The sequence below is a fragment of the Varanus komodoensis genome, unplaced genomic scaffold, assembly GCF_004798865.1.
Source record: "Varanus komodoensis strain SLA01 unplaced genomic scaffold, ASM479886v1 scaffold11, whole genome shotgun sequence".
Classification (NCBI taxonomy): domain Eukaryota; kingdom Metazoa; phylum Chordata; class Lepidosauria; order Squamata; family Varanidae; genus Varanus; species Varanus komodoensis.
In genome coordinates, this window is record NW_025335317.1 from 10,987,733 (window position 1) to 11,009,366 (window position 21,634).

The 21,634-nt window shown below is 44.1% G+C and overlaps 1 protein-coding gene across 2 annotated transcripts in view; it reads right to left on the reverse strand.

Moving 5' to 3' along the window:
- GRID1 (glutamate ionotropic receptor delta type subunit 1) overlaps positions 1 to 21,634 on the reverse strand; it is a 759,138-nt gene that overhangs the window by 119,346 nt on the left and 618,158 nt on the right. For both annotated transcript variants that reach the window (XM_044420361.1, XM_044420360.1), the window contains exon 6: positions 13,849 to 14,022. In XM_044420361.1, the coding sequence (XP_044276296.1) occupies positions 13,849 to 14,022 (174 nt within the window). The remainder of the gene's footprint in view (positions 1 to 13,848; positions 14,023 to 21,634) is intronic.

The following is a 21,634-nucleotide window of genomic DNA, read 5'->3' on the forward strand; positions in this document are numbered from 1 at the left end:
CTCCCTGAAGCTGTGACTCCACTGACTTCAACCCCCTCTTACCTTTGCCAAGTCAGGAAAGACGAATGGGAGTGAAACCAGCTCAGGGCTTCACCTATCGTTGTCCTTCCGCAATCTGGAAATGTCAGGGAGGGGCAAAGCTGGTGTCCAACCAACCCCACACCTCAAGCAGTGTCAGCTGAGGGCTTTGCCTACTGCTTACCTCCAGCAATCTAGGAGTCACTGCTCTTGCCTAACATCAGGTTGCCAAACAAGCTGCAAGAATGTTTGACCTGGAGGACTTGTGCCTGCAGCTTCTTCTGCTGCTGAGCCCTGAGTGTTGTCTGCTCACACCGGCTTTCAGAGTAAGCAACTAAGGGGAAATTTAATCAATGTGGCCCTTGATCCTCCTTTTATACTGAGCTTCTCTCCTCAGCAGAGTTCTGCTCACTCCTCTTACATGCAGGAGACAATGCAGTCCAATTTTCTCAAGTGCCCCAAGAATAAGAGACCAGCTTCCCTTTGCTCCCCATGGCAATTAATTTTGTACCATCATTTCATAACTGATAACTTGCTGGAACAGCCAGTGAAAGGCACTGCACAGCAGCTTTTCTTTTTTCCTCTCTAGTAAAAGCTCTAGAGAAGACGATCAGCCACATTTTCTGCATGCAGTCAATTGTTCCTATGCACTTGTTGCTAGAATAAAAAGACATTCCTTCCTCCTTCTGTGTAATGTACATGCTTTTTCAATAATTCTTATTTTCAGAAAGATGGTTCTTTCTGGTCTTTCAATATCAGGAAAAATGAATAGGTCAGTTGGAAATCAGAACTTCCTGCCCTTGTTCCCCCCCACCCCCTTCTGTGCTTGCTTTTCTTTCTACAGGCTGAGGAAGGGCAGGCAGAATGGAGGACCTGGCATTATAAGGAGGAAATAAAGGTCCAAGGGTCCTGCAGGCAGCAGGAAGAGTTGGAAGGGAATCTAATGAGGAAAAATCAGAAAGGACAAGATGTTTTTGAATTTGCTGCTGGCAAAGCACATGATTGTGACAATGAGTATTGCAAGTACTGCTGTGGTGGCCACAGGTCTGTTGTGAAGCAGGATCAGGCCTGTCTACATACACATAACAAGGCAAAACATGGCGTACAACATTTAGGCACAATCCGGTTGGGATGACCATAACACTCTGAATGCAGAGGATTATGGGCACCATACCCAGGGTGGGGGAAGCCACAGAAGGCCTCTGTCTCCCCTCTCCTGCCCTCTGAATTAGCTGAATGAGCAATTCCAGCTGCCTACTTGCAGTGCTTCAGAGGGAGAGGGAAGGAGGATGAAACATACCATCAGGATACCCTGTATTCTGGTCGCTCTGTTCTTCTGCCCTCTCTGTGCCCTGAAACACCCCTTTGACCCCTTCTCAGAGGTTGCTCTTCAACCTTGAAGAAGCTGCTGGGTTAATGGTTTCTCCACCAGCTAAAGAGCAGGGAAGACTTGGGGTTAGGATGCCCAGCTCTGACCTTGGAGCTCCTAAGTTTGGATCTGGGAATCTGAACAATCCCAAGGCTGCCTAGGGGGCATACAATCAAATTATAGCTATTTTTACCATTATAGCATTGAATATCTTTTTCAGCCTGGCTTTACAGGTAAAGTCCAGTGACAGGTAAACCATATTGTCTCTGGGTAGCCACACACATCCAAGGTTGTTCATGGATCCTTTTCTTACCACAGGATGTAAGGTAGACGCTTCAGCCTATGTTCGCTTTTCCTTTCTCTCTCTTAAATTCTACTTAATTTGCCTTATGATTTCCCCCTCAACTCTTTCTTTTCTCCCCTTTTCTCTTAACCCCACGGATTCTTATTTCTCCCACAGATTCCTACCCATACAGAAAAGAGCGATGGGGGAGGAAATCCTATTTCCATTCATGTTGTAAAACAGGGCTGGGTAAATTGTGACACATCAGAACTTCTGGCCTACACCTGCTTTCAGCCATAGCTCAGTCAATGGTGAAGGATAATTTGGTTGCCAGAATCATCTGGAAGACAACAAGTTGCCCAGCCTCTGCTATAAAGGAAGCCAGCATTCCATAAATGTAGGAATGGTGTACACATTCAAGATTACCCCTAGAAGGAAGTATCTTTTTCACACCATATCTAATTGGTTTACACAGTCACTCAGCAAATGCACAATAACCAAGTGAGGCATAAATAGCGTAACACAGTCACATAATGCATTAAATACAGCCATGATGATTCAGCCTATGACTCCATGATGCCCTGAAATACATGCCGGCTCCTTTTGTTTAGAAACTGACTTCACATCACCCCTATCCTGTTATTTCCACCAATGACATATGATCAGCACTCTGGACTGGAAGTCGACTTAAGAGATTGTAAGAGATAGCCACACTGCAGTGGGAGGAAACAGGAATGAACTTCCGGATCTGGGTCAAAAAAACTCCCGCTGCTTCCTTAGCATGCTCCTTTAGCTCTAGCAAGAACCCTGCCAGCGTGCTTCGTTCCTTTGCACATGCCATTCACATGCCTGCATGGCTGCCACATCATGGCTGCCATCAGTTACTGAATCCCAGACAACAGCTTCTTTCCAAATCCCTCTTCTAATGCCACAGACAGGATTTATGTCATCTCAGTTTGCTGCCCAAGCCGGCAACACTCCCACGAATGGAGAGGAAAGGCTTGTTCACACTCGTTGCTTCAAGCCCCAGCACAAATTTCAATTTGCTGCCGGCACCCAGCGAATGGGGAGATGAACTGTAATATGGAATTCCTGCAAATGGCCAATTCGTCACACAGGGACTGGCCAGGGGGTCTCAGGCATGAGGTAAGAGGGAATTAAGGAATTATCTTTGGAGCGATGTGCCTGGAATGGCAGAAAACAAAAGCTAAAGAGAAAACCGGGCCAATGGTTTGCTTTCTTTGGGCTTTCTTCGATGTGCAGCACTGCCAAGTTTTTCTCTTTATGCCCTCGTGAGTGATTACTTCCCAGCCACAAAGGTGAGATGAAATCAATTCTTCACAAGAGCCAGATGTTTTCTTTTACTTATCCTGTTCTGAGGGAAACACACTACTGTTCTTACATGCTAATTTATGTACAGTATATGCATACCACTCCAAATCTAGGCAGATTCTGTAGCAGTGAGCAGGAAAATGATAAAACAGATAAAACAATGACAACAGCACCTTGAAAACAAGGTAACATTAAAACCATGACTGGTCAGCAATTACTTTTCTAGGTGGGTAATGCGTGCTGAAAGAAGTGATTCTATCATCAGTCTTTTTCAAAGCCAGGTTCAAGGCACCTTCCCATAAACACTTGGTGGTGTGAGAGCTGATGCAGGTAATGTCAAAGCCTCTAGTCCACATGAGGATGGCTTGAGCAGTAGCCCTGCTCTGTGGCGGCAGCTCTCTATTTGGAAACTCAGGAAATGTTGACACGGGGAGTTGCATTTCATGTATCTCAGGGATTCTGGCATTATGTTTGCAGTCTGGAAGAAGGCAGTGCTAGAGCAGTTCCCCTGGAATGAAGGTGGCATGAGAAGGACCTCCAGTGGTATCTTAAGACTGCAGAAATTTTGGCACCCCTGCCTGAGAGTAAGCTCCACTGAACCCAAGGGGATGGACCTTGAATGAACACGCACCGCCTTGCACTGCTGCTGCTCCACAGGGGTCTTACTCGATGGCACCGCATAAGAATGACTTACACATGCAAATGACCCACCACAGATCAGAGGCCACAGATGTTGCTAGAAGTGCGAAGGGAAACGCGGGATGATTCAGGCACTGTACTGGATCCATACCATGCATGTCTTCATCAATAACAAGACAAGCCAGGAGAGAGGGCCATGAAGGGACCAAGAAATGATGGCAAAAAGCCATGGCGTGAAAAACGTGCTCCCAAGCCGAGCATCCCAAGAATTTCAGTTGCCAAAGTCACCCTGTGTCGTGCCTAACGGCTCGGGGGAGGCGTTAGCACGCGGAAGAGGGCCAGAAGCCTCCAGCGAGGATCAGGCTTTGGAGCAGGGAGATTTATGCTTAGTGCCCATGGCACAAACAGCCCCCCCGCCGCCACCTGACTCTCAAGGTTTTGAGGGAGTTCCCGGAAATCAGGAAGGGAGTTGGTTGTCATGGAATGTGCCCAACTCAGGCGGAGACTTCAATGCTTGGACCAATTAGAACAGAGAAGGAGACGAAGAAGTTTGTCCAATCTCCGCGGAGAGAGACGTGTGAGGAGATTGAGGTCCACGTGACAAATCTCAGAGAGGTCAGAAAGGAGGGGGCAACTGTGTTGCCTGGAGCTCTCTGCAGTAGCTCCTACACTATCTGTCATAAACATAAATCTTTTAGTCGTTTGGAATAAAGGTCTTTAGTTTTTATTGCCCGCGTCTGTGTGAGTAACTGGGGACGTGAGTTGCAACCTCACCACACCCTGTGACTGGACATAGCAAACATCTGCAGAGAGAGCAGCAGATGGAGGAAGAGCGTAAGTGGGACACAAGCAGCTTTTCCAGAGATGGAAAGACACTGCTAGAGTCTCACAAGGGTGTTTGTGCATGCACATGGCAATGTATTATCCTTACAGATCAAGAGTATTACAGCTGAAATACGTAGCCTTAAACCCCAAAGAATCAGAGTCTTTTTGCAACAGATTTATTAACCAAAGACTAGAGCTATGTGAACCTAAGAGGACCCCCTGAAGAAAGATTGAATTTCAAAATATGTCGAACTTCTGTGCATCTCCAGGTTTCCTTCCTTCTTTTCCTGCATTTGATTCTTTTCATGCTTTATTAAAATGAAATAAACCACAAGAAACAACAAAACCACTTTTGTTCAAGCTCAAAAGAAAGCAGCACAAAGATGTCATAGAGAATTATAATATTAAGCAGAGTTGTGGGAAAGACGGTATCCAAGAACAACTGGATTTTTACAGTTTTACAATTGGGATGGGAGAAATAGTGCCTACCAGTGGTAGCATGTCCTGACTTGTGTTGATGCCCCCTTAATGCAGATACTTATTACAGAGAGAGCTCAGATGGGATGACCAAAGATGGCTTTTTCATCTGGTTCCTAAAAGAGGTAGTCTTGGGCTGGGGTGAAAACGAACTGGCACGTCATTGAATTCGTAGACAGGAAGGCAAGGGAAGCCTTAAAACAACTCAGTCTTTTCTGGAGCAAGACCCTCTTCAAACTAGGCTTCCCCAGTTTGGTGTCCTTCTGTGATTTTGGACTTCATCTCCCTTCACTCATAGTATGTGCAACCAATGGTCAGGAAAGCTTGGAATTGTAGGACAAAACATCTAGAGGGCACAGGGTTGGGAAAGAATGTCTTAGTCTAAGAACTAAACCTGAGGCCTTATTTGGATTGGCCGCTTGTTCCACTAAATAACTCCTGCCTGGGCTCTGAGCTCTATGCTCTGGAAAGCTATCGCAGTAGTGCATGGAACAGGATGCCTGAACCAGGTGGCAGGTCCTTGGTTTTAGGCAGACCGTCACTCTTCTTCCAGGCTACCTTGTCCTTCACTAGGAGGTCACTGTTGGAAAGCTCAGGTCCCTGATTTGATCTGATTATTTTCTTTTCCTCTCTCTCTCTCTCTCTCTCTCTCTCTCTCTCTCTCTCTCTCTCTCTCTCTCTCTCTCTCTCTCTCTCATGCTTGCTTGCTTGCTTGCTTGCTTGCTTGCTTGCTTGCTTGCTTGCTTGCTTTGCAGTCATCAGAAGTGATATAAATTGCTCAATTCAGCAGTGAGCAGTTGTGGTTCCAGAGTTAACGAAGAGATCATTAGGCTCACAAAAGCAACACAAGAAAAAACCCAGAAAGCCAGTCAGGCCTGTTCCAGTGGAGCCGAAGGTAAAGGGGAAGAGGGAAACTAGGAGATTGATTTCCATTCATGAACTTGCTATTTTTAATCTATAAGCAATAAATTGCTTCTTCACATCCATTTCAGCATTATATCCAGCTTCCAAAATAGTGTGCCAGAGCGTGCTTTCAAGACGCCTGCCTGTGAATCATGAGACAAGTAGGACTTGAATGTGAACAGCTGCACACACATCATTGCTGGCCACCTAATATCCTTCAGAAGTAACAGGCCGCTCCCATAATGGCAGCAGGAATGGAAGAGCCACACCTGGGGCAAGGTCCGTTCTCATCCGCTCCTGTGACTAACAACCCCCAGCATGGCACTGGCAGATCGCCCAGATGGGCCTCCATGGTGAGCAACGGGGCGTTCCAGATGGCAAGCTAATTTTTTGTCTGTCCATGGATCACACATCTAGCTGTGTGGCAAGATGTCCACTCAGGCATTCAGGAAGTTCTTGCCTAGGCAAGCCATAACACAGAGTGGCCAGGTGCCCACTTTACAAAGGGCAGACCTCTCTTTGAAGGGCTGCCAAGAGACTACCTTCTGTTTTGGAAGAGTCTCTGCTTGAAGGGCTCACCAGTCCAAGTACAGTTTGCAGGTAAGGGCCATCAGAAGGAGAAGTGGTCCTTGAGGCTGCCCATCAGCAGCACCTGGGCACCAGCTGAGGCACCCTGCATGATGGTCAGATGTGCTGTATTTCTATTTAAATTGCAATGATGTTTTCTAAATTCACTCTTTTACAGATAAAACAGCACGGACTGATTCTTATGTGAATCTGGGTCCCCTTCTGTCGTATTTCTCAATGTTATGTTTGGAGGAGTACAAATGGCCACCACTGGGCTGTGACTGCCAGTGGCCACCCTAGACTTGGGCCAGACGGTGTTCGGCAGATCGGAGATGTATCCAAAGTCCATCGAGTTTGAACAGAACAAGTTCATTACACTACAAGTAAGGCACCTTAACACAGAGTGGAAGGAAACAAAAATATCCTAAGCAACAGGACGGCTTTAGGCCATTCAGTTTGCTGTTTCAGTCACCTTACCTGCAGTTCCTTCTCCCTGTCGATTGCTGGACCCATGGCCTGCTCTCGTTGCTCTACACCGATCCCAACTTTCCTCCAACCCCAGGGCTCCATTTCCTCCAGCACACTGCCTTTGTAAGTCCCAGGCTGCCTACAGTTCCTAACCATGCTTCCTCCACCCTTCCCTTTCTAGACCCTTCTGGCCGCATTGACTGTCTAGAGGCAGAGAGTTTAGGCAAAGTTTCATCTTCACCAGCACCACCTTTTCTCTTAGTGGCCTGTAGTACAGAGATTTCCTATCTCTATGGTAAGAAAAGATGGAGGGTAAGAGGCTCTGCTATGGCGTCTCATACAGCAACAAACAAACGGCCATCCAAAATGATACAGAGCATCTTATTTGATAGAGTGGGTTTTTTCCTCTTCTTTTACACTGCCGTTTTCGACTACTTTGTCCATTCTAGTTTCTAAAGTCTCAAGTGACAAGATTTGCAGTCATTTCCTTCAGAAGTTCTTCTACTATTTAATGGATCACCCTGTCAGAGAATTTTCACTGATACTCAATTTTGATTTCCTTTTCTTCATTTCACTGCTTTACACACAGTTATATCCCCCTAAACAATTTCTCCCTGTCTCTATTGTTTATATCGTTCAAATAATGAGTGTCCTTCAGCCACTTAAAAAAAAAGTATCAACATTCTTCTGAGAACAGCAAAAGACTGCAAATAATTCAAATAATCACAGGGCATAAATCCCATCTTGTTCTTATCTTTCGGGCATTTCTATGCATACCCAAAAAAGAAAAGAAAAATCAAGCCAAAATGGTTTGGCTTTTCTGCTCTGGCTTGTGTACGTTCATACAACATCTATTCTTGTTCTTCTGTGTGGCAAACTATAGGAAAATTTTGCATATTTCCACAGCACAGTGAGGATCGTTTCTCCATGGCTAGAGCTCACAAATGATACTGCTAGGCAAAGAAGCTGCGCCATTTGGCCAGTCCACAGGGATCCTCCTCAAGTATTTATTTTTATTTGTTTATTTACTTATAATATTTTTACCCTGTCCTTAACAAACGTCCCAGGATGGCTTACAACATAAATAAAACCTAACAATGAAAAAACACAACAAATACAAAAACATAATAGGCATAATAAAATGTGACCGAGCATGATCATTAAAACTTAGTTAAAATATTAAAGTATTAAAATGCTGGGTGAATAAAAAGGAGTATAACCTTGGTGCCAGGTGAACCTCTCTGAGGAGCACATTCCACAGTCGGGGTGCCACCGTGGAGAAGGCCCTCCTCCAGGTATTCACTCTCCTAACCTCCTTCAAGCAGGGTTCCTCAGATCATAAGGGGTGGGAGGGCATATAGGAAAGAAGACGTTCCTTCAGGTATCCTGAAGTATGTTTCCAGGGTGGAAAGATCACAGGGACATAGATGAACATATGTGCACTTAGCCTCACATAGGGCAGCATCCCAATACTAGTTTTATGTACAAGAGGCTCACAATGAATGGGACTTCAGTTTGTCATGTCTAACTGAAGTCCTGTTCATTTCAGTGGATCTACTCGAAGACCATCAGTCACTGCTACCCAAACACATGGCACAAATTCCAGAGATGCTGTCCTAGCTCCAAAAATGACTCTATCGACCCTGACTTTGATAGAGAAGCTAATAAAATGACTGAGATCAAGGATGGCAACCCAATACAGTGGTCTACCGTCTGCACCATTTTGCATGCCTATGATGTTCTAATTGAAGAGGCAGAACCTCTGCTGATGCTACAGCAGCTGGCCCAGTACCAGCAGTGGACTGTCCCTTGGTGGGCACAGATGACAGCAATTTGTACAATCTGTGGCAGCGCCTGTACAATCTGTGGCAGCTCCAGATGCCTTGTGGCAGCTCCTGTGAAGAAATACAGTTCTCCTTCCTCCCCCCAGCCAAAAAAATTAATCTTATAGAAGATTTAACTGACATCTTGAAATATAATCTTTGGGCAACCTTCTAAAACAGGACTCATGGATAACAGATAGAGAGCAAGCACTTTCAAAATATTCCATCAGCCTTTCAACATTTCTGATTGCCAGGATGTGACCCAAAGGATGACACAATGTCTTTGCATTTCTTGATGAATTAGGAAACAAGGCTGTTGCCACATCTGCCAGTCATGTGGCCCCTCTCCTCATCCATGTGGTCCCCTCTCAGACAAAACCATCATGACCTGATCTCTAGAACCAAGGGATCCTCCCCAGGATTTCTGTCTCTGTGGACTCATGTTCACAACACATCACACAGAATAGTCAAATAAGCTTTACTACAACCCCGTAAGGCAGGACAATAGTATTGTCCCCATATGACAAATTGCCGTGAAGTCTCTAAGTGACTTCATGGTCAAGGTAAGATGTGGACCATGGACAACTCTGCTCATATCACATGTGCTCCACCACTAGCATTTCCCAGGGTGTTGCAAATGCTTTCTGTATGCTTTGAGAACAGAGTGAGTAATGTCAGGTGCTTCGGGTCCTTTCATCCAGTATTTTAGATACAAAACCAGAAGAGAGTGAGCCGAGTTGCAGTAAATTAGTTCCTTTTCGCATAAAAAATGTGAATAGAAATAACGTATAAAAAAGGAAACCAGGTGCACAGGCCTGTGAAATTATTTTTCCATAATAACAGAACACCTATACCTTAGCGAGCAAATATATTATTACATGAGGTAATGGATGATCTGTATCACACACCACAAGTAATAATAAATCAGGAGTCATTTTGAAAATCTCTGCCCAAAGTAGTCTATTCTCACGACTTCCCTGGTGAAACAACTCCACAGGATTTCCACTGGTACTTAGCAGTTAGCACTGAACGGCCCAGATGAATAGGGCTAAAATGGCACATTATGTTAACCGTCTGGCTTCCACCACCGTGGCATTGTGCAACATAAATTTCACAACCTCGCTGCCCACACTCAGTAGTGTCTTGGACCTATGCCCTCGTCTTGTGCGCTCCTCTTTATTTTGGCTCTCCATCACTGGAGATGTCTGAGGGTGAGGATGGGGACACGGACCCTGTTCTAATGTCAAGACACAAGTACTTTGTCCCTCTTCTGTTCTCTGGTCAGAGATGGGCAATGAGGGATTTCCCCTCACGTTGCACAGTGATGCAAGCAGAGGCTCTTAAAAGCCTGCACTGGTGCCAACGGAGGCTTTCTAAAGCCCAGTTAGAGCAACAGTGTGGCGTAGTGCTCAAGGGCACAGGACTGAGACTCAGGTGATCCGGGTTCTAGTCCCCGCTTGGCCATGGAACTCACTGGGTGACTTTGGGCCAGTCTCAGACTCTCTGCCCAACAGGATTGGTGTTGTAGGGATAAGAATGAGAGCAGCAGGAGGAGAATGATGTAAGCTACTCTGAGTTCATTAAAAAAGGGCATGATATAAATCTAATAAATAAGTAAGTAAATAAATGCAGTGTGGGAGTCTTTTGGGGGTGGATGCATGGAGCTAGCCCTCACCTCCCCATCCCTGTGAGTCCCCTTGGACAGCCCCCTCCCCTGCTGCATTTAGGTTTTAAGGGATTAGTAGTGATGATGATGAGGAGGAGGAGCCGAAGTAGCTGGTGACAATGGCAGTGAGAAAGTAAACTCACTGGTTGAGTTCACATAGCATAGGAAACAACCCTGAACTGTTTCCATGGTCCACAGACTTTTGCCCAAACTTACCAGTCATATGATCATTGTGCTTTCTGTGCGCCACACTCCCCGCACATCCCATCCCCCCACCCCGCACCAGCAAAATCCCCATGGACCACAGCAGCCTCCTCCTGATTGGTCCACCGGAGACATGAGGCAGGTCCCCCCTCCCCTTGAGCATACTGTCATGTCTTCAGTGCTTTCCAGCCACTCCATTCCCACCAAGAATTTTATTAAATGAAAATAAACAATTTCATTGAAATGTCTCCTTTTGCTGTGTGTGTAGCTTCGTGCTGTCCGTCCGTTTCCAAAAGTAAACAGGAGGCTGGACACATTGCTCAGTCAATGGACATGAGCAAGTTTGCATCTGTTGCTAGACAGCTGAAAGCAGTGGAGGTTGTAGGCTAGAAGCAGCCACTGCCACGACCACTCTTGCCAGGGGACTCTATGGTGTTTCCACACCAGCCATGATACAATGGCAATCCCAGGTACAAACATGAAGAAGCTACAGTGAAGTGTGGAAACCTTAGAACAGACCACTGATTCTCTTCAAAGTTTCAGAAAACAAACCTTACCATGCAGGGACTCCAGAACTGGGTCCAGACAATACAACAGACCCATAATGGTATGATTTCATCATGGCTACTCTTGTCACGTGAGCCACTAAGGGGAGGTCATTGTGCTGCTGTGATACGTAAAGTGAGAGCACATCCTTGAAACCTCTGTACCTGAAGAAGCAGTGTCCCTCTGCTGAAAAGTAATGCACAAAAGACTATTTCTGACTTGCAGGCCTTCCTGTATGATGTTCTATGATGGTCTGGAGACTAGCAAAGTCCCTACTCCAACACAAGCAGAAAAGTCCTGCCATACCATCTGTGATCATTAAAGTCAAGACCAGCTAACAAAACCATCCCACTTCGGTTCTCTGGAACAAGAATATGCTGAATTTATAAGAAGATGCTCCACAGGCCAGGAATGGGGTCTAGAGCACAATGCTGGCATTGAGGCTGGATGGAATAGGGTGTCTCTTGCACATTCAAAGTACACAAGATCTCAGTGCAACTCACATAGCTCTCTGAGCTTTAAAAGGCTTGTCAGATTTGGGCTATTATGAGGCTTGTCACCAATAAAGACTGTGCACCATCCAAGAGAATATGCAAAACTAAGATGTTCCAAAAGGGTTTCATTCATTCTGTCAGTGAAAAGCTAATATGCTAGGACCTCACATTTTCTTTTACTAGTTGTTTTCATAGTTGCTGTATTTATTTGCTCTGTGAAGAAACTGGCTGGCTTCTGCCAGCCAACAGAAAATAAGAAAGCCGGCAAGTTATTATTTATTATATATTTACTGTTTTAGGATAAACCCCATCCCTGTAAGCCTCTGAACTTGGGGGAGCCAGGGCATCCGATGCAGGGTGGAAGAGCAGGAGGGGATCTTCACTTCCCCATGCCGCCTCCTCTTTGTGAATCAGCTGCAAAGCCCGTTTCTAATGTCTGGCACTGGTGCTTCAGGCAGGAAGGGATGCCAGGATTCATCATGCCCTGATGGGCCTGGCCTCATCCCCCGCTTGCCCCCCAGAAGCCCTCCCCATCCCTTGCTCAGATGACTCCAGAGAAGCAGCCAGCGTGGTTCTTTCCAAATCCACTACGAAGCAAAGGGGTGGCATCCCAGAGTGAATCCCCAGCCTGAATGTTGGACCGGTTTTATTTATTCATTTGCACGTACTTATAGGCCAAAACTCAAATACTTTGGCCACCTAATGAGAAGGAAGGACTCCCTGGAGAAGAGCCTAATGCTGGGAACAATAGATGGCAAAAGAAGAAGGGACAGCAGAGGATGAGGTGGCTAGATGGAGTCACTGAAGCAGTTGGTGTAAGCTTAAGTGGACTCTGGGGGATGGCGGAGGACAGGAAGGCCTGGAGGAGAGTTGTCCATAGGGTCACGATGGGTTGGACACAACTTCGCGACTCACAACAACAACTTACAGGCCGCCTATAACTGTTGAAGCCTTCCTAGGTGGTTTTACAGTCTTGGATCTGAGAATCTGGAGCATCCCATACCCCTGCAGGCATCGTCTAGGGGCCATAAGATCCTCTGTTAACAACCACTGTACACTCCATAGTAAGATTCATTTTCGGAACAGCACAGAAGCAACCAGGGCTGCTGCAGATACAGGAAAAGGGTGTTCGGTTTGTTTTAGGGATATGTGAATTCATGACCGTGATGGATTTTCAAGATTTGGCTTCCTGTGTCCTGGTTTGTTAAACTTGCACTGACCCCAAGTTGCTGCATTGTGAGCCAGTCCAGCTCTCAGTCTTCCATACAGAAGACAGACCTTGATTTGTACATGGTTAAATGCTCATGAAACTGGCAGTTTTGTCTTTGCATCCTGTGCAGTGTAATGTCCTTGTGCATTTAGGGCAGGTGGCAGTTAGATATTAGGTGAGTAATATCCACCAGGTCACGCACAGCACGCAACAAGGTGATCCACCCTAATCATTAAAATATGTTTTAAGCCATCGCTAGTAGCTAGGGGGCACCAAAACAGTCAAAATTAGTTCCTCAGCCACTATGGACAATTTCTTACAACCTCTTAACCTGGAAGAACTTATTGTCCAGTATGAGCTGGCCTGGGCCCTAGCATCTGGGGAGGCCCTTCTCCGGGTCCCACCACCCTCACAGGGACACGTGGTGTGAGCACAGGGGAGGGCCTTCTTGGTGGCTGCCCCCAGGCTCTGGAACGCCTTTCCTAGGGAGACTAGGTTGGCACCTTCCCTGTTGGGTTTCCTAAAGCAGGCAAGCCCCTTTTGTTCCAGCAGGCATTTGGGAATGGACTGTGAATTGTGCTGGATTTTATTCTTCATATTGTTGGTTAGCGTTTTTGATCCGAGTATCTGCTCTGTTTTATGATCTAATCGATTTAATTATACGTTGAAATTTGGATATTTTTGAATGTTTTAATTGCATGGATTTTACTGTTATACCCCACCTCACCTGGAGTCCCAATCACTGGGAATACGCAGGATGATGGTGATGGTGATGGTGATTTTATATTTCTCAACACCTGCAGGGTGGTGGCCCGTAGTGGGGGAGGTCTGAGACAAGGGGTGAAAATGCCTCCTCTGCATTCCAGAATTAGGGGCAGGGTATGAGGGCGATAAGGGAATTAAGCACACAGTGCATCCTGTATGCGCAACATGCATGGAGATCAAAAGGTTTCTGCACACCGCGCCTTCTTCCCAGGGCGTGGAGAAGGGGCAGACCCTCTTGCTTGCCGCATGTGCTACTGACCTGGAGCATTTGAAGGTAACCTTCCTGGGGGTCACAGAGGAGTGAAGATATCCGGTGGTTGTTCCTCATGCATCTTTGATTGTTCTCTCTCGTCAGAGGAAAGATCTGGCGTATGACTGTCATCCTCCCAAGAGCACTGTGTACCAGTTCTAAGATTTCATTGTCACTGATTTCCTATGAAGGGAAGATTGAATTCATTAGAAGTTATGTCTCTCCACCACCTCTACCCGATATAGAAAAAGAATATGAAAGGGTTTTTTGTTTTTGTTCTTTAAAATACAGATTAATTACTGCACTTTCAGCCTTCTGAGGACACTTTAGAAAACAAAGAAAAGTTGGGACTAAGGGAACTTGATGCTATCATCTTGTCAGAACTAAGCAGATCTCAGCCTGCTCAGCAGCTGGATGAAATGCAGCTCAGTATTACCTTCGCATAAGCTTCTTGGGCTTTCCAGGAAGAGCCCTGAGATATGTGTAATAAATGAATGAATAAATGAATTAATAATGAGAACAGAGGACATGTATGCTTCCGTTTGTATGCCCACCTGACTTTTTAAAAATTCAACACTCCAACTAATTTGACGAAGTGGTTGGTTTTAGCTATTTATACAGAGGTGCTTAAGAGTTCCCCACTTCTGTCAATGCCTCACTGACTTCTCTCATTCTGCCCACTTCAGGGGAGATGGCTGGCGGCCTGCTTATACCTGCTAGAACCTACAAGGACCATCTGCTTGTCCATCACTGTGTCCCGTTCCTGCACTACTTGCTTCTTCTTCCAGCCGGATGTGCTGGCAAATGCATTGTCAGTGCTTCCAGCAATGGTGGCTTTAACAGGAGGATCAGACAAATTAATGCAGGGCTAGGCCTGCCCACATCTGTTCAACTGAACATCTGTCCAACAGCATTAGCTGTGGCTTCTTTTCTGTTTTCTCGTAATTGCCATTGCAATATATTACCAACACAAAATAAACAATTATTTGTGATCATAGTTCATGGTGTTTATTTTTATTTGTAGTATTGTACTTATTATGGTTACGGTTTTTTCCTACTTCCATTAAAGATTTCTATATTTGTGTGGGTAAGTGCTGTTTCCAGTGGGAAGTAATATATACATTTAAGAATAAGAATAGGCACTTTTAAAATCAAAGGGATTTGTGATGCTGGCACACATTCCTGTCATACAGCACAAACAAATCACGTATAAAAATGGACTGTGTACAAGACCTTTTAATTGGCCAAAGACTAGAAGGGGGATCCCTACTGGAGAAAAGATTGCTATCAACAGTGTGATCAGTATCAAATGATCTTATTCTTTGCAGTGAAGTTCTGTCCTGTACTATTGCATACAGGAGAAGGAGGGGGAGAAAGAGGAGGAGACTGGCTGAACCCCAAAAGGAGTTTAACAAATATCTAATGGCTTGCTGAGAAGTACCCTCTGGTCTCTTATGAGTGCAGAACAGATCTAGGAGAAATCTCTCTTTTTAAATGTCAAGCTTTGTAGAATGTTGCCAGACCGTATATATTTTCTGAGAATATTCCAACTGATTGAGTTGGTTATTATACAACAGACTGACATGATGCAAATACTTCTGGCAGAAGTGACCCTGTTCCTTCCTTCTCTCCTCGTCTGCTTGCGGCGCTGCATGGCATCTTACTGTTTGCAAGTTAATCTGCATGGGAAGGAGCTCACTGGGAATGTGGGCTCCCATCCACGTGTATCTGGAGCAAGTGCCTTTGGTGACCTTCTTTTAGAATCGATTCTCTCCAACTTGAGGGGATGTCGCTGACCAGAAGCTAAACTAAACCCAGTAGCTCATGCAACAGAAAATGCAACATTGTCAGGGTGTCTCTTAATTTAAAAAAAAAAGAGTTTAGCATCTCAGCTTGATATTTTTTTTCACTGTCTTATAAAACCAGCTAAGGAAACACAGTACCTCATTCAGTTTGAGGCTGGCATCTGCAGAGCTCAAACATTCATTAAAAATAATCACAGAAATCAAAATTAAGACAATATTATACTTTGTGATCCTGTGTTTGGTATTGGGGGCATTTCTGGCAAAAATGTAGTTCATTTGTATTAGGTGATTTCTTTATGATGATATAATTGAACAATCCTGTTGTTGCTGTTTTGTTTAATTTACTAATATTGTTCATCTATATTCATCAAACAGCTGCAAAGTATATCTTGCCTTATGAAATATTTTATTAGTCAATTGACTAATCCAATGAAATCAAAGCAGTTTGCCCATTTACAGCTAATATTATTCAGTAGTTTTCAATTCCTTTTCTAGAGCCATAGACCTAAATAAAATTAAAACATCTCCCCCATTCAGCTCTTTAAACTCTATTTATAAGTGTTACCTTAGAAAAACAAAATCCAATAACCATGAATTCCCCCAGCCTTTGTAATTTCAAAAAATATTGATAAATAAAAATACAGTTCTCAACCCTGTTGTTCGTTTAAATTATTCATACCTTAAAGCTATTTTCATGATAACAACAAGGGAAAGTTTTACAAGAATGTCCAAAAACTAATTGTTTATGGTAGACTATCCCAAGCACCACTCAACAAGTCCAATAATCACAGTGTCTGTCTTTGCTTTGATTTGTGTGTGTGTGTGTGCATGCATGTGATATACAAACAGATCTATATATACATATATGTATGAAGCAATCATACCCTTTTCTTATAATGATGCAGGAATAGCTTGATTCTGACTTTCAAATTTACTTTGGGTTGTTGGTGGAAAGCACATGCTGGCGAAAGGCACTGTCATTGCATGAAAGGTACCTTATGCTAGTGCGAGGTAATTTACATTAGTGGTTCGAAGTCACCCAGTGGAGCCAACTGCTTTATTAATCCTGCACAGACATTAAGCTGAGGAACAGTGAAATGTCCCTTGATCAACACTTTAGATTGTGGGGGATTGGTCCGGAAACACCGAAGTTTTGAAAAAAGGAAACCCTTGTGCCCAATTAAAGCTTAGTGAAAAGTTTTAGATTTGCTTTAGCCAGCATGTCAGGATGGGCAATTTTGGCCTACACCCACGATTCCTAACCTTTGGCTGAGCTGGCTAGGACTGATGGGAGTTGTAGACCAAAAACCTGGAAAGCTAGCAATGGCCCAGTCCTGTTTTGCACACACTCAATCTGTGCAAAGAGGGTTTTGCATGTGAGAGCATCGCTATACACAATCCAGCCCCGTCTCCCCTACATACAGCCTAAAGTAGTATCACCCCCCAGGACCAAAACAACTTCTATTTTAAAAAGCATTTGTCATCACATGGTAATTTCCATCTGTTTGCATATGAAGTGTCAGCACAAACAGAAAGGAGCCCTGTGCTGGGAAGGGGCGGTAATGAACCAAGTATGTATAGTTGGTGCAACACTGAGTAGCAATTAACTTCCCAGAGCACACTTAAGAGTTCTACAGCTTGTAGCCAAGGGAGCAATGGATTCATCACACCGATCCATGTAAACCCCAAACTCTCACCATTATTTCCAGAAAACTGCTTGTCTCTGTTGTTCTGTGTACCTGATTAGTAAACTAATAGGAGCTCTCTGAAGAGTACTCTCTCAGTTGGCTCTCAGAAATGTTGGGGGGATTTTTTGTCACACCCAAATATGTAACCAAGGCAGAGAATGCTCTCTGAGAATCACATTCAAATGGAAGTTTGTAGACGCTTTATGACCAATTCATTCCAAATCTATGCTTTCAGTGATTCACAGATGCTTTGCAATATCGGTCTGCCTCCGGATTCTGTGTCCTTGTTGTAATGGCTTTTAACATGTTATGTTCAGTGCTTGGTCCTTTCAAAGTAGGTTTTCGCAAAATGAGTGTTTTAATACTGGCTGATGTCTCAGAGAAAGCACTTTCTACAGAGCGCCCTGTCTATGGAATGCTCTCCCCAGAGAGGTCTGCCTGGTGCCATCTTTATATGTTTTTCGGTGCCAGGTTGTTGTTGTTGTTGTTGTTATTATTATTATAACATTTCTATGCCACCCCTTGCCGAAACCTCGGGGCGGCTTACAACACGATAAAATACATTGAAATACAATAGCACCTTGTTATTTAATCAATATTTAATAAGTTTCAATATTGAATTTTTTCTTCATATTTTAATTGCAGCCAGAGTGGGTCATTAATTAATTTATGTTATGTTAGATATTTGTATTTTATTTGTGTAAGCCATCCTGAGGCGCTTGCAAAGGACAGCATACAAATATCCTAAATAAATAAATACATAAAATATTAAGATTGCATAGCAGAATATTTTATTGTGTTCTATAAACACATCAGAAACTGTGGCTTACAAACCACAATATCAAACCAGGTACATTTCTTCTTTTAAGCCACAAAATGACTAATGTGGAACAGCTCTGGGCAGATACAAATGGTTGTGGATTTGTAACTTTTGGCTGAGCTGAATGCACATATATGTAAGTTAATCTTCAGTGGCATTCCTTCTGGAAAAAAGAACTCTTTCACAACCTCCATTTCAGCTCAAAAAGGGAATATTTAGATTTCTTGAACATTCAGGACATTGGATGTAAAGTTCATCCTTCAAGAATGTGGCATCTCTCTTATTCAGTCCATTTGTGCATTTATTTATTTGCACCAAAATAACACAAATGATTGTTTTTACAATACCTAGCTACTTTGCTTGGGGGAAATAGTTAAATCTATTTTAGTTGCAGTCAGTTATCATAACACAAACTGCAAAATGAGACAATTATGTTTCACATTAAAACCCCAATTTTCCTAGAGGTAATGAAGGAAAATTATAAATTTTAATGACATTAATAATTTACCAAACTGAAAAGAGTTCCAGAAAACTATGTCCCTGAGAAAAATCCCAAGATTAAATTTTAATGGGCATCAAGATTATGAGGTGAATGAAAGCCTCTGTAGATCTGTGTGCAGTATTTACAGCAGAGGTACTACTTAAAGAATGGAGATGCACTTGCCACAATTAATGCTTTTAAGATTATAGGAAAGCAGCAAGGTGGGGAGGCGTTTGGTACAGTTGGACGTCCAATAAGTTGCTTAGTCACTCACTAACTCGGAGGGAAACAGAAGGATTTAATAAAAGAATCATGAATGGGCAGCTCCCAGAACTAGTGCATCAGCCCAGCTTGCTGGCGATTCTGAAATTGTGCTTGGATGCTGCTATTTTGTTTCACATTATAAATACACTCCCATATGCAAAGACGACTACACAACTTCACAGGAGTCACACTGTATTACTTCTCCTAAGCATTTCACCCTGTTATTTAGCTGCTGTGGAATCCATAAAAATAAATATTTGTTTGAAGGAAGACAGAAAGATCGTTCACAGGGAAGTAAAAAGGAAATTCCAATGTGTGCTGCATTTTAGAAGTGAAGAGCAAGAAAGAGCAAGCTTTAAAAGAGGAAAGAGAAGTGTAGATCTGCTAACCTCAATTCAGTACACCTGTATGTCTGTTTACAACATCTGTACTTCTATTAACCTTCATTATTGCTTTTATTGTTTGGGGCTGATGGGAATCATAGGTTAAAATGTCTGGAGCTGGAATATTACAAGCTGTCCACCCCACATTAGACACTAAGGAGTACAGTAGAAGAAGGAAGTGTACTGCTTTCAGATAGGCACTGAAATTAAAATGCATTTCTGAGTTTCAGCAAGGAAAAAAAAGGCTAATTTGGGTCCCTGGGTTTATAGGTAACTCCATCGCACAACCACTGGCTGAATGTGTTTTGTGACCAGCAGCCCAACAAATATAAGTCATGCTGTGGCCTTACTCCCAAGTAAGTGTATATAGGAATGCAGTGCCCATTACTTACAACTTTACTGGCAACCATTGCAAATGACAAAAAGAGCAGTGTTGTAGTCCTGGGCAACTCTCCAAGGGAACATGGGGTATTTCGGACATTTCCCTGACCTTGAAAGTGGGACTCTGACTTCCAGTCTCTCCTCCACCCTTTTTGGAGTATCTCTGAAACCCTGCTCCCAGAGCCCTGATCCTCTCCCCACACTTGTCCAGTGCAGACACGTTTCTGGGGGGCCCAAACCCCTGGCTCAGATTAAACTCTTCAGGATGAAGCTCGCTAGAGCATCTCCAAAGGACCTTTTCCCCATCCTCGTGAGGTGCAACTCATCCCTTGCCAGAAGTCCATTGGCAAGAAACAGATGCGTTCCTTCTGGCACCACACCCTAAGCCAGTCGTTTACCTCAGAGACCGTCCTGTCCCTTCCTGGCCCCAATCCCCTGACCTTCTGCACTGCCAATATCTGTCAGGAGAGAGCACTCTTGGTGTCAGAGTGCCCCTCTGAAAAGCACAGGGTTGTGCAGTCCTCTATGCTGCAATCCTGCACACACTTATGTGGGACGAGGTTCAGGAGGACTCCAAGGGGCTTCCATGCATCCAATTGTGCAGTTAAATAGCATCACCTTTTCTCTGTTGATGCTTTTTCCACACTGCCCAGATGAGAGTTTGAAGAATCCCTTGAGAACTGCTTAACTATATGATCCCATAGGGTCAGTCTGTACATGCTCAGCTGCCTTACTTGATGTCATGAGTGGGTCTCTCCCTCCCTCCCTCCTTCCTCTCCAGCAGACCCAGACAAGACATTAGAAGTGTGGACTGTTTATCAGAGCTGAACAGGTCACAAAACAGGATATATATCAATGTCACATTCTCCTTGAGAAGTTGAAGAAGCATCTGCTCATGTAGAGAGCTGAACCTAAGCTGAAAGTTCCCTCATTTTCAGAAAAGATTCTGACTCCACCCTTGGGTGGCTCAGGCTGCTTGGGTGCGAAACTGCAAACAAGTTGGGTACTTCATAATTGGTCTGCTCTCTGCCTGCTGTCTCCTGAAAGGCTCAAGGATCTCCTCTAGGAATTTCCTCCTCTTCCTGTTCTGAAATGTTTCCCTGCTTTTTCAAGACAGGGGGTTCTCATGCTCTACCTGAGAATCTTCACGTGGTAACCTTGAAACTCCAAAGCCCAGTGCCCACCTTTGCCCTTCCACCTGCTCCCCAGAAACAGATGAATCTATCTGAGCAGACGCCAACATTAGACCCCTACCCCCCAGATATGCTGGGTATACTTCTGCCCACCCCACCTCAAAAAGGATTTTATAATGCTGGGAAGAGTAGATTTCACATGACCAAAATGATCAACAGATTGGAGCACCCCCTTGAAGGGCAAAGCATTTAAGGAATTTAAATGTAGAGCTAAGTTAAGGAACAAGGGGAAAATAAAGAGGTTTATACAATTGCTCATAGTGTGGAGAAACAGAACAGCAATGCATTTTTTTCTCTCTCACATAACACTAAATTCAGAGTTGCCCAAAGGAAATGGATGTGCAAAAGATTCTGGCCAGGCAAGATAAAGTATTTTTTCACATAACAAATGACATGGAAGATGTGTACATTTTACATGGATAGCTGGTCTATGAATAGTGCTGTTAGTCATGTTAGCTCTAGGCTAAGAGACAGAAAAATGGAACCTGGGGACAAGATAGAGGGGGTAGTCTTCACTTTCATTCCCTGTCATGAGTTCTTGGATTGATTGAGCCAGCTATTGTTTGAAACAATGGTTTAGTTCATACATATTAATCCATGGCATGGGTTGCTGAATTCTAGGTCATCATGATGTGTGAATGTGGTCATGATAACAAACCATGGTTTGTTGATCACGAACAGCCTAGAAAGAAAACCAATATTTGCTGTTGGGTTGTGAACCTTGAGTTTTTAAAACCATGAGTTGTTGACCCAGGGAAACTTAGAACAGTGGAATGTTCT